The 14,647-nt window shown below is 40.4% G+C and overlaps 1 protein-coding gene across 1 annotated transcript; it reads left to right on the forward strand.

Moving 5' to 3' along the window:
* The first annotated feature begins 248 nt into the window (after positions 1-248).
* LOC145988151 (protein CFDP2-like) lies at positions 249-1,487 on the forward strand. Its single transcript, XM_083122982.1, has one exon. It carries the CDS (start codon positions 249-251, stop codon positions 1,485-1,487), a length of 1,239 nt encoding a protein of 412 aa, XP_082979108.1.
* The last annotated feature ends 13,160 nt before the right edge of the window (positions 1,488-14,647 follow it).

Raw genomic sequence — 14,647 nt, forward strand, 5'->3', positions numbered from 1 at the left:
AAGCCAGCTGCCCTACGGGAGTAAACCCTAAACAAATCCTGGTCCTCCAAGAATGGGGGTTGGGCGTGGGGCCGACAACCCCATCCCACAAAAGGAACCACGTTACGAGACCTCAAAGAAATGTAGCCGGACAGATCTACCGACGACGGACTGGCGTGAACAATGGACAAGCGAATTATGGAAAGGGAAGGGATCTATATGTAGGGAGCTGGAATGTGCTATCTTTGTATAGGGCAGGTGCATTGAGGATGTTGCTGGATCAACTAAATAATTATAAGCCTGCGATAGTGGCATTGCAAGAAGTACGTTGGATCGGAAAAGGAGTTTTGGAAAAGAGAGAAGCAACTGTATTCTATAGCTGTGATGAAAGGCTGCATATGCTAGGAACTGGGTTTATAATACATAAACAACTAAAACATCTAGTGATAGGATTTAAAGCTATAAGTTCAAGATTATCGACATTAAGAGTTAAAGGAGAGTTCTTTAATTACAGTATAATCAATGCACATGCACCCACGGAAGTATCCACAGATGATGTAAAAGAAGATTTCTATGATGCGTTAGAGAAAGCATTTGATGATTGCCCAAAAAATGACATAAAAATAGTAATTGGAGACTTCAATGCCCAGATAGGCATTGAAGACGTGTATCAACCAACAATTGGTAAACAAAGTATGCATAAAGTAACAAATAACAATGGTATGAGGCTAATAATGTTTGCAGCATCTCGGAATCAAGTAATAACAACAACTCTGTTCCAGCACAAGGATATTCATAAAATGACATGGAGAGCCCCGGATGGAAAAACTTACAATCAAATTGACCACATGCTAATAGATTGTAGACATAGATCAGATATCATTGATGTTAGATCTTTTAGAGGGGCTAATATTGATTCCGACCATTATTTGATGATGGGAAGGATTAGAGCAGGAATATCTAATAGTCGAAAAATGAAGGCGACTAGCCTGATTAAATTTAATGTCACGCAGTTAAGAAATCCAACGGTGGTTGAGAGTTACAGAAGTAAACTACAAGAGGGATTCGTCGGGATGAAACCGGCAGAAGTGAAAAATGTAGATGAGAGGTGGGATAGATATAAGCTGAGGATCAGTAATGTAGCAAAGGAAATACTTGAAACACAAAAGCCAGTAAAGAAAGAAACGTGGTTCGATGAGGATTGTCAAAATGTAACCAAAGAAAAGAATGATGTATATAAGAGGATGCAGCAAAGAAGTGCAACAAGGAGAGCTAGGGATGAATATCAAGAGAAAAGAAGGATTGAGAAGAGAGTCCATAGGAAAAGAAAAAGGGAATGGATGAAGCAAGAGATGAAGCAGTTGGAAAGCCTGCATGAGCAGAAGAATGTAAGACAGATGTATAAGCTGATAAATAATACAAAAGATGTTTTTAAACCAAGGACAACAGTCTGTAGAAATGAAACAGGCGATATAATTAGTGACACTAATGAAATTTTAGAAAGGTAAAGAAGGCATTTTAATGATGTATTGAATGACAGTGCAGATGTAGCAGGTATGCTGGAAGAAGGATTAAATGAAGAAGAGGAAGGAGAAGAGGGCATAGAAAGACCAAAGTTAGATGAAGTATGGGAGGCAGTCAAGATATTGAAAAATAGTAAAGCACCTGGTATAGATAACCTGCAAGCAGAGCTGCTTAAGCATGGAGGCGAGAGTGTCATTGGAGGCTTGAAGGAAATAATAAACATAATCTGGAAAAAGGGACAGATGCCAAGTGAATGGAGGACGGGTATCATAGTACCTATCCACAAGAAAGGGGACATGATGGAGTGTGCAAACTATCGTGGAATTACATTGTTGAACGTTGCATATGAAGTATTTGCAAGAATTATATATAAAAGACTACTACCATATGTAGAAAAGTGCATTGGACCATATCAATGTGAGTTCAGGCCAAGGAAATCTACAATTAACCAGATATTCACCTTAAGGCAAATACTGGAGAAAACGCTGGAGTTTGGTATAGGAACGCACCATATATTTCTTGATTTTAAATCTGCATACGATAGTATAAACAGGACCCAACTATATCTGGCAATGAAAGATCTCGGAATTCCAATAGGATTAATAAGAATGGTGAGGATAACTATGGAGGGCTCTAATAGTAAGATAAGAGTAGGAGGACAACTCTCAGAACCTGTTGAAATAGAAAATGGACTAAGACAAGGCGATGTGCTGTCCTGTTTGTTGTTTAACATTGCCTTAGAGAAGGTTATACGGGAAGCTCGGGTGCAAATTAGGGGTACCATATATTATAAGTCAATCCAGATACTTGCATACGCAGATGATGTGGACATAGTAGGAAGATCTCTACATGCAGTGGAAGAAACATTTCTGGCCATAGAAAGGGAAGGAAAAAAGATGGGATTGGTGGTGAATGAAGGGAAGACTAAGTACATGGCAGCAGGCAAAGCACACAGATATAATCCATCACCGACCATAACAATGGTTAATTATACATTTGATAGAGTGGATAACTTTATCTACCTTGGTTCTGTTGTGACATATGAAAATGATTCACAGGAGGAGGTAAAGGCACGACTTATAGCAGCGAATAGGGCCTATTATGGACTACAGAGACATTTTAAGAGCACCATATTGTCCAGAACAACTAAGTTAATACTTTACAAGACACTGATAAGACCTGTATTGACTTATGCTGCGGAAACTTGGACCAGCTCAAGGAAAGATGAAGAGTTGGTAGAGACCTTCGAAAGAAAGATATTGCGAAGAATATTGGGACCAGTATGTGAGAATGGAAAATGGAGAAAGCGATTTAATAAGGAGCTCTATGACTTATATCAAGAACCAACAGTTATTGGTGTAATAAAGGCGGCTAGATTAAGATGGGCAGGTCATGTGATGCGCATGAGTGATAGTGACCCTGCAAAGAGAGTGATGTTGGATAGCCCAGGTGGACAAAGGAAACGAGGAAGGCCTAAATTAAGATGGGTGGATGGAGTGGATGAGGATGTTCGGAAGCTCCAGTATAGAAATTGGAAAGTTGTGGCGAAAGGTAGAGATAGATGGAGACAAATCACAGAGGAGGCCAAGGTTCATCAGTGGACTGTAGCGCCATAAGAAGAAGAAGAAGAAGAAGCACTATCACATTCTGGAACTTTCTAGAAGTTTATGAAACTTTCCAGAACTTTGTAGAAATCTCTTAAACTTTCTGGAATAATCATTGTTTTAGAGTATATAAGCTTGCCGATTGAGCAGCGGTAATTGTTTTTCTGAATTACCTCTGTTCCGACTGTTCTGATTGACACATTATAGTCGTCTTAATGTAGTATAGGAAGATGCCGGTAGACAATGTTGGGGCGTACGTTGGAGAACGCCAACCAATAGCAGGACATCTGCGAATAAAGAGGACACGCCCCGCACTAAGAAGACACGGGAACCAGTAAAGAACTACGGGCAGCTCAAGATTAATTTCTAGAATGGTAAAGGAGAGATTACCGAAACAGCTGCGTGGCCTGAAGATATGAAATTTCTATTTAATGGAATTTCCGCCTTTTTGAAGAAACTGGTTTATTTCCCAAAGTGAAGTTTAAGAAAATACCTAAATTAAGTAAGGCGAGATGGAATTCACGAGCAATACTAGCTCTTTTGGAATATATTCTTCTACCTGAGAGAGGAGACTCAATACGCAAACTTTATCGATTCATCTTTTACAGATGGGCTGACCATTGGTTTACTGACCAAATCTACAATGCAGATGAATATCAGAAGCTATGTAGCACCCTGCAGCTTCATGAAAAAGCATTAACCTGTGTGAAAAAGTTTCGGAATCAAGAGCAATCGAAACTGGGAATTCGTAGAACAAATCAGTGTCAGAACGGGCAATCAAGTGTTTTCATGATCTTAATAATGTCTGTAAAATAAAGGAGAAAGAAATTTCAGCTCAGATTTATTTTGTCTAACAAGACATGATAATTATGTATTATGCTATAATTATGCTATTCTTACTTGTACGTTTGTAATTTTGTATGTTATGTTATAACAATGAGCTACATATAGTAGAGCTACGCGTATATGGTATAATCGATTTTTCGGTTTAGGGTTGATCTTTTTACAAACCTAATCAAATTATCTATTACTTATTCAATACCTTTCAAGAAAAGATCATCGAATTAGACACAGGAATATGGGACTGCAAAAACGTCATAACCCTAATACATAAAATCACACTTATACTTACACATTTAAATTTGGTTAATGATCACTGACACTATTTATTAAAAACTCGAAACAATGCGACTCAATTAAAGCAACAACATATACTTTGATCCATTATTTTCCCAGATACGAGTGACTGAAACAATATCAAACTGACGGCTACGTTAATTGAACAATTAATAAAACCGCATTGGTTGATCCTTCTGTAAACAAGACTTTGAGTACCAACTCTTCCTCCTCCGAAGCGATTTCCATTCCCATATGGAGATTTTGGCAGCACTTTCTGGTGAGTGAAAGCTTTCCACGTTTCAACATGTGTGGGATCAAATAAAATTGACATGGACAAACATTATTAATTTAAACATAGTTAACTTTAATACTTAGCACTCAGTAGTGACAAAACTTACCTCGCTGATGTTAATGACACAGGGGAGTAATACTCGTCTTGGCACAGAGGAAGGCAACTACACTTATTTCCTTCAAACGGAGTAGCTGCTGAAATGAAAAGTATAAATTTTACAAGACTTCATTATGAGCTGTTACTCGAATATAAGTTAGAATTAAATCTCTATATTTCATTGCTCCTCAGCTATATTTTTGTTGCATTATTCATAAATAATATGCAATTTTATCTGCTATTCTAAGACCTTATTTTTGCATGAAATCTCTTTTGGAAAAAATATTAAATATTAATATTTTCTTATGATTACATCCTCATTTCAAAATCACAATACTAAATATTTATGTAAATAATGTTATGTATTATGTCCTCAATTTTGAACCAAATTTTAACACAAAAATTGCATTTGAGGTTTAAATATATTTACCTGAAACAAAATGAATTATACACAGATACATAAGAAAATAAAATTAACCGCTATTGAAGTGGGGCGTTTGTAAGAATAGTAGATCTTTGAAAGTTATGAACAATTATCTTAACATTTGAAGGAATATGAATATATATATATATATATATATAATATTTATAATATTTCATAATATGTTTTTGTAATTATACAGGGTGATTCTAAAGGTATAGTACAAACGAAAACCACAGATACCTCCCATGAAATAGAGATGAAAGTTCCCCTTCCACTTTGCCGAGAGATGCCTCCGTGAGGAGCTAGACAACGCCGAAAACGTGTGAAAATGAACTTCACGCCTCTGTACAGCCAGTACCAGTGAAGATAGAAAGGCGGAACAAACTAAGTCAAAAGGAACACCAAAGTCGCCCATCCGAAAAACACTAGGCGACAGCTGCGCAACGCATGCGCATGGGGTTCCACAAAGGAAATAGGAGTGTCACGCAAGAGAAGTGAAGGGAAAGGGTAGCGATCGACAACGGTAGGGAGAAAAGAAGCAATGAAGCATGAAGTAACAATTGCACAGCGGGAAACAAACACATGCAGCGCGTGGGGAGTCCCCAAACACAGTGGGGAGACACCGCAGCAAGAACAAAGCACGGTTCAACAAAAGAGAAAGAGGACCGGACGGGGAATGGTACCTGTCAAGGAGACAACAAATGCGGGACGAGGGATTCCCCGTAGCAGCACCGAGGGGATGTCACACAGAGGTCGTGCGCCAACAAACAGAGCAACTACGGGCACAGGAGGTTTATTGCCACGCAAAGGTGCACTTACAGATAGGAATAGTACGTAGTACGTAGTCGTACCCCAGACTGACGTTGTTACAAAAGTTGCTCAAATTGACGACCACCACATTCAATGCAGGCATGGCAGCGTCGCAGGAAATTCTGGCGAACCCTATCAAAAATCCCTGGCATGGTACACACCTCGGCCGATGCTGCAAGTATCCTCGCTACCAATGTTTCCTTGTCAGGCACCGGGGTCTCGTAGACGAGTGTTTTCACATGGCCCCACAAGAAGAAATCCATTGGTGTGAGGTCAGGGGAACGGGCGGGCCAGGACTGGGCTCTCTCTGCCGATCCAGCGCTGTGGGTAGGTACGGTGCAAAAGGGTTCGCACTGTGCCATCAAAATGTGCAGGTTCTCCATCCAATTGAAACCACATACGATGTCGCACGTTGAGGGGTACACCTTCTAGCAGCTCTGGAAGGACTGATGCAAGAAAGACGCGATAGAGGCGGCCATTTAAACGTGGTGGCAGCAGGTATGGACCGATAATCTGTTCATCGATGATACCTGCCCAGATATTCACTGCAAACTGGATCTGATGGTGCACCTCGACTGCTGCATGTGGATTTTCATAATCCCACACATGGCTGTTTCGGCAATTGAAGATGCCCTCACGGGTGAATGTTGCCTCGTCCGTGAAAAGCACATGGCGCAAAAAACGGGGATCGTAGGTACAAAACTGCAACAGTCGTTGACAGAATTCCACACGTCGTGGGTAATCCCCAGGCTGCAACGCGTGATAGGGATACAGCAGATCATCATGAAGGACACACCACACTGTCGACTGTGATACACCCACTGCACGTGCAATGCTACGGATGCTAGTGGACGGTGTGTCGTCCACGCGAGCAAGTACGTCCTCCTCGACCGCCGCGGTGCGCACATGTCTTGGGTGACCGACATGATGGCCTGCACGTAACACACCCGATTCACCAAGGGTACGGTACACGTTCGAAAACAACCTGCTGTCGGGTTGTCGCCTCTCCGGATACCGTCCGCGATAAAGGCGTGCAGCTGCTCGGCCATTGCCATCTGCAAGGCCGTAGACAAAATGCATGTCCCTCAGTTCTACAAATGTGTAGCGTTCCATGGTACGGTGAGGATAGTGCCAATTATGGAATACTGTACTGCAGTGCACAGGTGGCACACACACACACACTGGTCACAACGGCTTCGAAACAACGTACTCAATTGTCGTACGTCAAGCACACCATCACCGCACCGGCTCTTTCACTGACACGCTCCCTGACGCTGCACTTCCAATCAGCCCACACGTCCGCACGGCGCTGTGGTACAATCAGCTGACGTTCCTGAGCCACCCGTGCCTGTGCTCTTCACTACCTGACCACTACCGTCAGGTGGGGCCATGTACTCTGGGGCCTTGTCATCGTGGAACACATGTAGCGTCCTTCATTCTTGCCCCATTCACCCACAACACGTACTTCGTCCGTCTTGCTCGAGCCGAAGGAGAGCACTACGTACGATCGTGTGGTGTTTGTGTACACCAATGTAGGGTAACCCAGCAGTTGAACAGACGTGCATACCCCCACGTAGCTTCATTACACGATTATCCCACGCAGTTTATCTGTCCAGCTTTGCTCGGCCCGGTCTCACACCCACGCGGCAGTGTGCGGCTGCGGTGGTGTGAGGCCACGCTTGGTTTCGGAGCGGAAGGCTGCGGCCGAGGAGGGACTCGAGTTGTTCGGCCGGGGTTGCGCTCGGAAGCAAGCAGCCGCGTCAGGTCTGGGAACGGTGGACCTGGTGATCGGGATGGAAACATTCCGACCTCGTCCATTTGTGTCGTCCACCGTACGGAGTGGTGGGGTCCGTACGACACTCCAGCAGCCTTTCGCCCGCTCCCACCCAGCGATATGCCTCCGGCTTCATTTCTAAGAGGCTGATTGGGCCCCATCACGACGTTTGTTACAACGTCAGTACGGGGTACGTGGTCCTATCTGTACGTGCACCTTTCATTAGCAATAACCTCCTGTGCCCGTAGTTGCTGTGTTTGTCCTGCTGGCGCACGACCTCTGTGTGACATCCCCTCGGTGTTGCTACGGGGAATCCCTCGTCCCGCATTTGTTGTCTCCTTGGCAGGTACCATTCCCCGTCCGTTCCTCTTTCTCTTTTGTTGCACCGTGCTTTGTTCTTGCTGCGGTGTCTCCCCACTGTGTTTTGGGTACTCCCCTTGCGCTGCACCGCCAGCGCCGCCATTTCTGCCCCGAACCATGTACGCGTCTGTTGCCTGTCGAGTGTCACGGACCACTTTGCTTGCATTCTCGGTGTGTTTTTACACCCTACGTCGTCCTCCCGTGGTTCTGCAACCCCGCACTACTTTTCTCGACCGCACTGCTTCAGTCATGGTGTTTGTTTCCCGCTGTGTAATTGTTACTTCATGCTTCATAGCTTCTTTTCTCCCTACCGTTGTCGATCGCTACCCTTTCCCTTCACTTGTCTTGCGTGACACTCCTATTTCCTTTGTGGAACCCCATGCGCATGCGTTGCGCAGCTGTCGCCTAGTGTTTTTCGGATGGGCGACTTTGGTGTTCCTTTTGACTTCGTTTGTTCCGCCTTTCTACCTTCACTGGTACTGGCTGTACAGAGGTGTGAAGTTCATTTTCACACGTTTTCGGCGTTGTCTAGCTCCTCACGGAGGCATCTCTCGGCAAAGTGGAAGGGGAACTGTCGTCTCTATTTCATGGGAGGTATCTGTGGTTTTCGTTTGTACTATACCTTTAGAATCACCCTGTATATATATTTGCGTTTTTATTTTAGTTGATGGTGTTGGTATGCTATTGTATAATATCATTTTAGCTAAATGAAACAAAAAAAAAAACATTTCATACCTTGAATGCGAGAAATGCAACTCAATACCTTAGCACTGCATGACGAATAAGGACCTACAAACATGAGAAGAATAATGAGAATCTCAAATTAAGCAACTGAAGTTACTGAACTTTTTAACATTGCATTGACTCAAGCCGGATAATTGCACATGGGCCCGCTGCAGGATTTGTTTTAGAGCCAATTCAGCTCATTATCGGGAACCAGTACTGCATGCTAGAAATAACAACTTGAGACCAGGAAATTATAACAAAAAATATAAACAATGTATTCATTGACGACGCTAAAGGGAGAACAAGGTGGGCTTCTTCAAACATAAAAACAACCTAGTGTTTTGAACAATATAGAACTAACTAACAAACTCTGTGGCATTCTAAAACCCGAAGGTTTATGGCTGAAGCAAAGTAAGCCTTGCACCTGTCCCTATCCTGGTCAAGATCAAATCAATATTATCCATCCTTCCCGAATTTCTTATCTCTATCTCAAAGCTATCCATCCATCTTTTGCTTCGCCTCGCCACAGGTCTTCCTGTCCCGAGTTATCGTTCTGTAGGAAAATGGGAGGATAGAGAATAGATGGACATCCGCCACCTGGTCCATTTTCCCACTATGGCGTCATCAAAGACACCGGCCACTAGATCAGAAAACTACTCATATCTCTGTTAATACTGGACCGATTTTGATAGAAATTGAGACAGTACCTTGTAATTTATTTTAGAAGTTGAATGAAGAAGATTTGTAAACCAATCTGTATTATTTTGTTTATTGATTTTCTAGTTTTATTTTGCACACAAAGATCCATAGCTGCTTTTACTTCATATATATTGCAATAAATTTAATTATTTTTTTAAAGTACACTTTATGCGCAGAAAGTCTCATCGGAGAGGACCTACAATATTGTGCCGATATAATTATCTATTCTGCTATTCATTATACGCCAGTCAATTTACTAAATTTACTAAATCAGTAAATTTACTAAAAACCATGTACTTATATTCGTACAGTTTATTGGCCAATATACTTGTTATTGCCATCAGGTCATCAACATCATTCACCTTATTTCCCAAATTTTCAAAATATTGTCCATCACAATCAGTTAGCAAGCTGACGTACATTCCGGAAAAGTTTCGGCAATATTTATTAAATTTCATCAAACATAAATCGAAAAATTTTGTAGTGAATTTCTGGACGTAGGTCAGTTATATAGTGAGAAGGATACGTTATATATTTTGAGCTCAAAATTTACAATTTATTGTCAATATTCAGGGGATGTATTTATACACAAAAACACTCTGAGGACAGTAGACGTTTATTGCCTTCAAAAAGAGTTATATACAACATTTCAACAAATTCAATCTCTACAACGCCGTGTGTGTTGCACCTGTTCCAAAATTTGTCATAATTTCATTTCACATCTTTTTGAAGTACGAGTGTCTACACATCGTCTACAAGAAGCAAGACAAAGCTCAACATGCCAAATATCCTAAAACCGAAAAAGACGGCAATTGCAAGGCAATTTGAGAATAAGAAGAAATGCGATTCCCGTAAGGAATGTGCATGGGGTAGTGCACCTACATATAGAAAAACCAACAAAATGGAAGCATACATAAATGTAATTGGCATCGCATCCGTAAATAAAGGAGACTAACATAAGCCATACACTCCTTTTCTTAAAACTATAGCATTTTTGAAGTGTCCTAAAACACTAGACTGCTTGCTGACTGGCGACATGACTTAAATTTTACAAAAGCACTGTATTCTTAGATACGTGCTTACAACTAAAGGAGTTGCTGGAATGTGTTAGAAATGTTGGATTTGAAGTAGTACTCTGAAACACATAGGAAAATGATTGCTGACTGATAATATGACTTAATTTGATATAATATACATAAGTGCTTTCAACAAAATGTCTAGCCGGAGTACAGACTTTCATAACTACTGTATAGCTCATGATAAAATGACACAACAAGTTTCAATTATGGTCTTGATTAGTATACGGCATCGAGAGCATGATGGCAGTCCAAGTCACGGTTCGATGCAGTCAACAGTTTAAAAAATATTCGAATTTTTAACATGGGTCTAAAACAATGGCCTAGTGACATGTGATTAGTGTGGTTGAATAGATATAATACAAGTCCAACCTCGATGAAGTTGAAGAACCAAAGTCTGCGATTGAATGAGGCATTCTAGTGTCCACGTAACAGAGTGGTACGGATTAATTGAAGGCTTGGAAACTATGCTGACAGCACAAGTTAAAACTCCACGCATATTCATCATTAATAAAAGTGGAATTTTAAGCCAACTCGCCAAAAGATAAACTTAAAGATGTGTCAAAAAATCAGGATTTCTCCCGCAAAAAGTAGCCAGCAGACTAAAATATCGCCAAAAAGTAATCCAAGAATTGTAATCTCGTCCCACGATTTAGGCAAAAATAGGCTATAACCAAAAATGGCCCACAATCTATCTTTACTGTACTACTTAAGTGCTCTGTATTAATTTTTGACAAACTGGAAAATTCTTGTGTACCCTCATCTCACAATCTATCTAAAAAAATATAGATCCGATCCCCTCCTATGGTACCTCTTCCTAAAATTATTATTACGTTGCTACTGATCTTCAGAAGGGCATTATAAATTCTAAATATTGGGTTTGTTTCTTTGCCCTATGTCAGGCTGCTCGGACCCGTGGCTAAGCTCGTTGCCCTTTATTAATCATTGTAGGCTATCATCCATCACCTTTACCCGTTTGTAAATAATATCAATAATTTACCCTTCTTCGAATCATTTATTGTGATAAATTATGTGACGGTTAATATATTATTGGACAAGCAAGCAAGTGAAAATGTAATGTGTAAGTGCATTGGGCCATGATTCTCTTACAATATATTGTGTCTCACTTATAAATAAATTATTATTCAGATTAATTATGTTTTCACTTTTCGTTACGTACGTCAGATTCTCTTAGATGATTTGGTGTTTTAAGTCCACTTTATACACAGTGAGACTAAGCGAGACTGGACCTACAGTTTAAAGTGGAATCCAAACGAATATGTGCCCCCACCGGGTGTCGAACCCAAAGCCTTTTGATTACAAGGCGACTACACTAAAACCGCGCAATTAGGAAGGCCCGTACGCCAGATTTAAATTACGTTTTAGAAAACCAATGAAGTTTGTTTAAGCTTAGATGTGTATTGTTCAAGAGGTGTGATCACCCATCATTCAGATATTCTCCATTAAAACTTGCACATCTTATTTGGTTAAAAAGTCAAAACTTTTTAGCCAACAATGAGGTTCTAAAATATATTAAGAAGTTGTAATATTGAGAGTGATTCCCAGTTGTTGTCAGAAAATCCCCGTAAATATTATTTTGTTATATTGTTAATATTGTAAATACCTGCGTTGAAGAATATCTGAGGAGAACATTGACACTTTTCCATGGCCACTCGATATTCACACTGCAACCTGCATGCTATGGGACTGTAGGCTGGGCTAATCGTCAACGTCCCCTCATCCCTGAACATACTTTTCCTTTGCTTTACAGAGAGGCTTCGTACGTCTGGTGTGCTATGTGTGGCAGCAACAAATAATCCTATATATATTAAATTATTCTTGGCATTCCCGTCGTAGGTGAAAACCGGTTGTTTAATGTCAGGAAACTCAAATGGAGAAGTGACGAGGACCTACGGGTATTGAATAAAATGTATTTAATTGTTTATCAGGTAAGTTAATTACATAAGGACAGAATATATCATAGCGTTATCACAATTCTCTAGTTTTGTATAATTATGATTATAAAAACGATGCAACTATTAATTATAATGAACTATATAGTTTTGAGGATACTATTTTTTAAAATATGGCAAAATTACTTGTCACGTCATGCCATGTCTATCTGCCGATCTCTCTGTGCATTTGTCGTTGTTAACTATCAGTTTCTCAGCTGCTGCAAGAGCTATGTTAACAACATTTCGTAGACTAATAGACCTAATACATAGGATAGGCCAGGGAATTGCGGATCACAGGGCATTACGGTTTGATCTAAGGGTTTCGGGACTTAAGTCGAAAACTTTTGCAGTTAAGAACGTGCAAATAACAGCAGATCACACTGTAATCTTTCCTCTTATCCGCGAACTCATTTTGTTCGCTGTGACAGTTGGCGCGAATCTGTGAGACCTTATTGTGTAAGGCTTCATTTTAGATTGATTGATTTGGTGTTTATGTCCACTTTATGCACAGTAAGGCTAATCGGGACTAGACCTAAAGTTTAAAGTGGGATTCGAACCCCAATGTGACTCCACTGAGAATCGAACTCGGCCTCTTCATTACAAGGCGACGTCTCTACCACTGCGCCATCTAGGAGGCCTGGTTTCACTTTAGAAAGTAGTAGTGCAACTGCTCCATTATTTCACATTTCGAAAGGTAGAATGTGTCATTGTGCTGTGCTAGCGTTTGATATGGTCAACTGAACTTCTTCCTACTTAAATTGGCATATTTCAAAAGTAAGCTAATCAGGGCATCCAAAACGGAGCAAAACGGATCTTCTTTTAGTGCATTTTACCTAGTGCTACTTAACAGTATCTCTTGTAACGGGGCGCTTTCAACATTATAGTTGTATGGGAAGAGAATAACGTTGAATTGTTATTGCTTCCCCACCACATCATCCACGTAATACAACTTCTTGATGTCGTTGTTTTGAATCCACTGAAACCATTATGGAACTCAGTGGCAACACGATGATACTCGTACTATTACTCAGTTAGTGCTTGGAAAGATTTTCAGGATATCGTGGAGCGAGGCAGCAACAGTTGGGAATGTTGTTAATGCATTTGAACTCACTATACCTGTAATCCGTTTTACCCATGTTTTTTGGGGCAAAACGGATCAACTGCAATCAGAGGTGCAACCACGAAACTTTGTCTGGGAGAGCAAGTACCAATATAAATGTACCAATAATAATAACAACAACAACAACAAAATAATGGCATTATTATTATTATTATTATTATTATTACTATTACTATTATTATTACTACTACTACTAGTGGTAGCAGTAGTATCAAAGACGTTGTTATCCTCATAAATTACGCAAAAATGGGTAGAAGTCTGTTCCAAATCATTTGTTTGGAACAAACCATTTGAAATAATTTTTCAACACGTTCGATTTCACATTAGCTAATAATAAAAAACAAGCACACAAACTGTATTTTGAATGGTAAACAATGAAAAAATGCATTCCAAAAATAATCCTTTTTGTACAGTCACGGACAATGCTGGGTTGTAACAACCTTATTGAGGAAGCACTGAAACAAGCCATCCATGTCTGACCACCAAGCGCCTTGTGACTAGACAACCCAACCAGCATTGCAATTCTGCGGCTTGTATACCAGTCACGGGTATACATCTATGTAAATTGAGTAGTGATGTCAGTAGTGTAACCTTATTGTTTCAAATAATACTTTGTAGGTATCCTCTTTTTTATCAATTGAATATCAGTTTTTGACATATTTTGACAATTTTTTGTCGATGTTTTAGCGTTTAGCGATGTTTTAGTACAATTTTCAATGCACCTCTTTTTTTTCCCCACCTCGTACTTGTAGGTATATCACGATCTTACGTGATATGACTTAACCTATCCTTTTTTCTTATGATTTTTTCACGATCTTCAGTGATATAACTTAACCTATCATTTTTTTTATTTGCGATCTTTTACGCACCGAACTAACTTACATTGGACTCCGTTTGTTTTGATATTTCAGTCGAGAATAATAGAGAACATGAAGACGATACCTGTGGAAATATTTCTAGTGTTTTGTACTAGAGGTCACCACCGGCGACGTGGACGCAGTGTTGCCACACTATGAGGGAACAATTTCCCTTCCCAAGGGGCACAATTTCCCTTTTTGGACCATTCTTTTCCCTTCACCTAAGCAAATG

Source organism: Lepisma saccharinum, chromosome 5 (assembly GCF_977018435.1).
Source record: "Lepisma saccharinum chromosome 5, izLepSacc3.1, whole genome shotgun sequence".
Lineage (NCBI taxonomy): Eukaryota > Metazoa > Arthropoda > Insecta > Zygentoma > Lepismatidae > Lepisma > Lepisma saccharinum.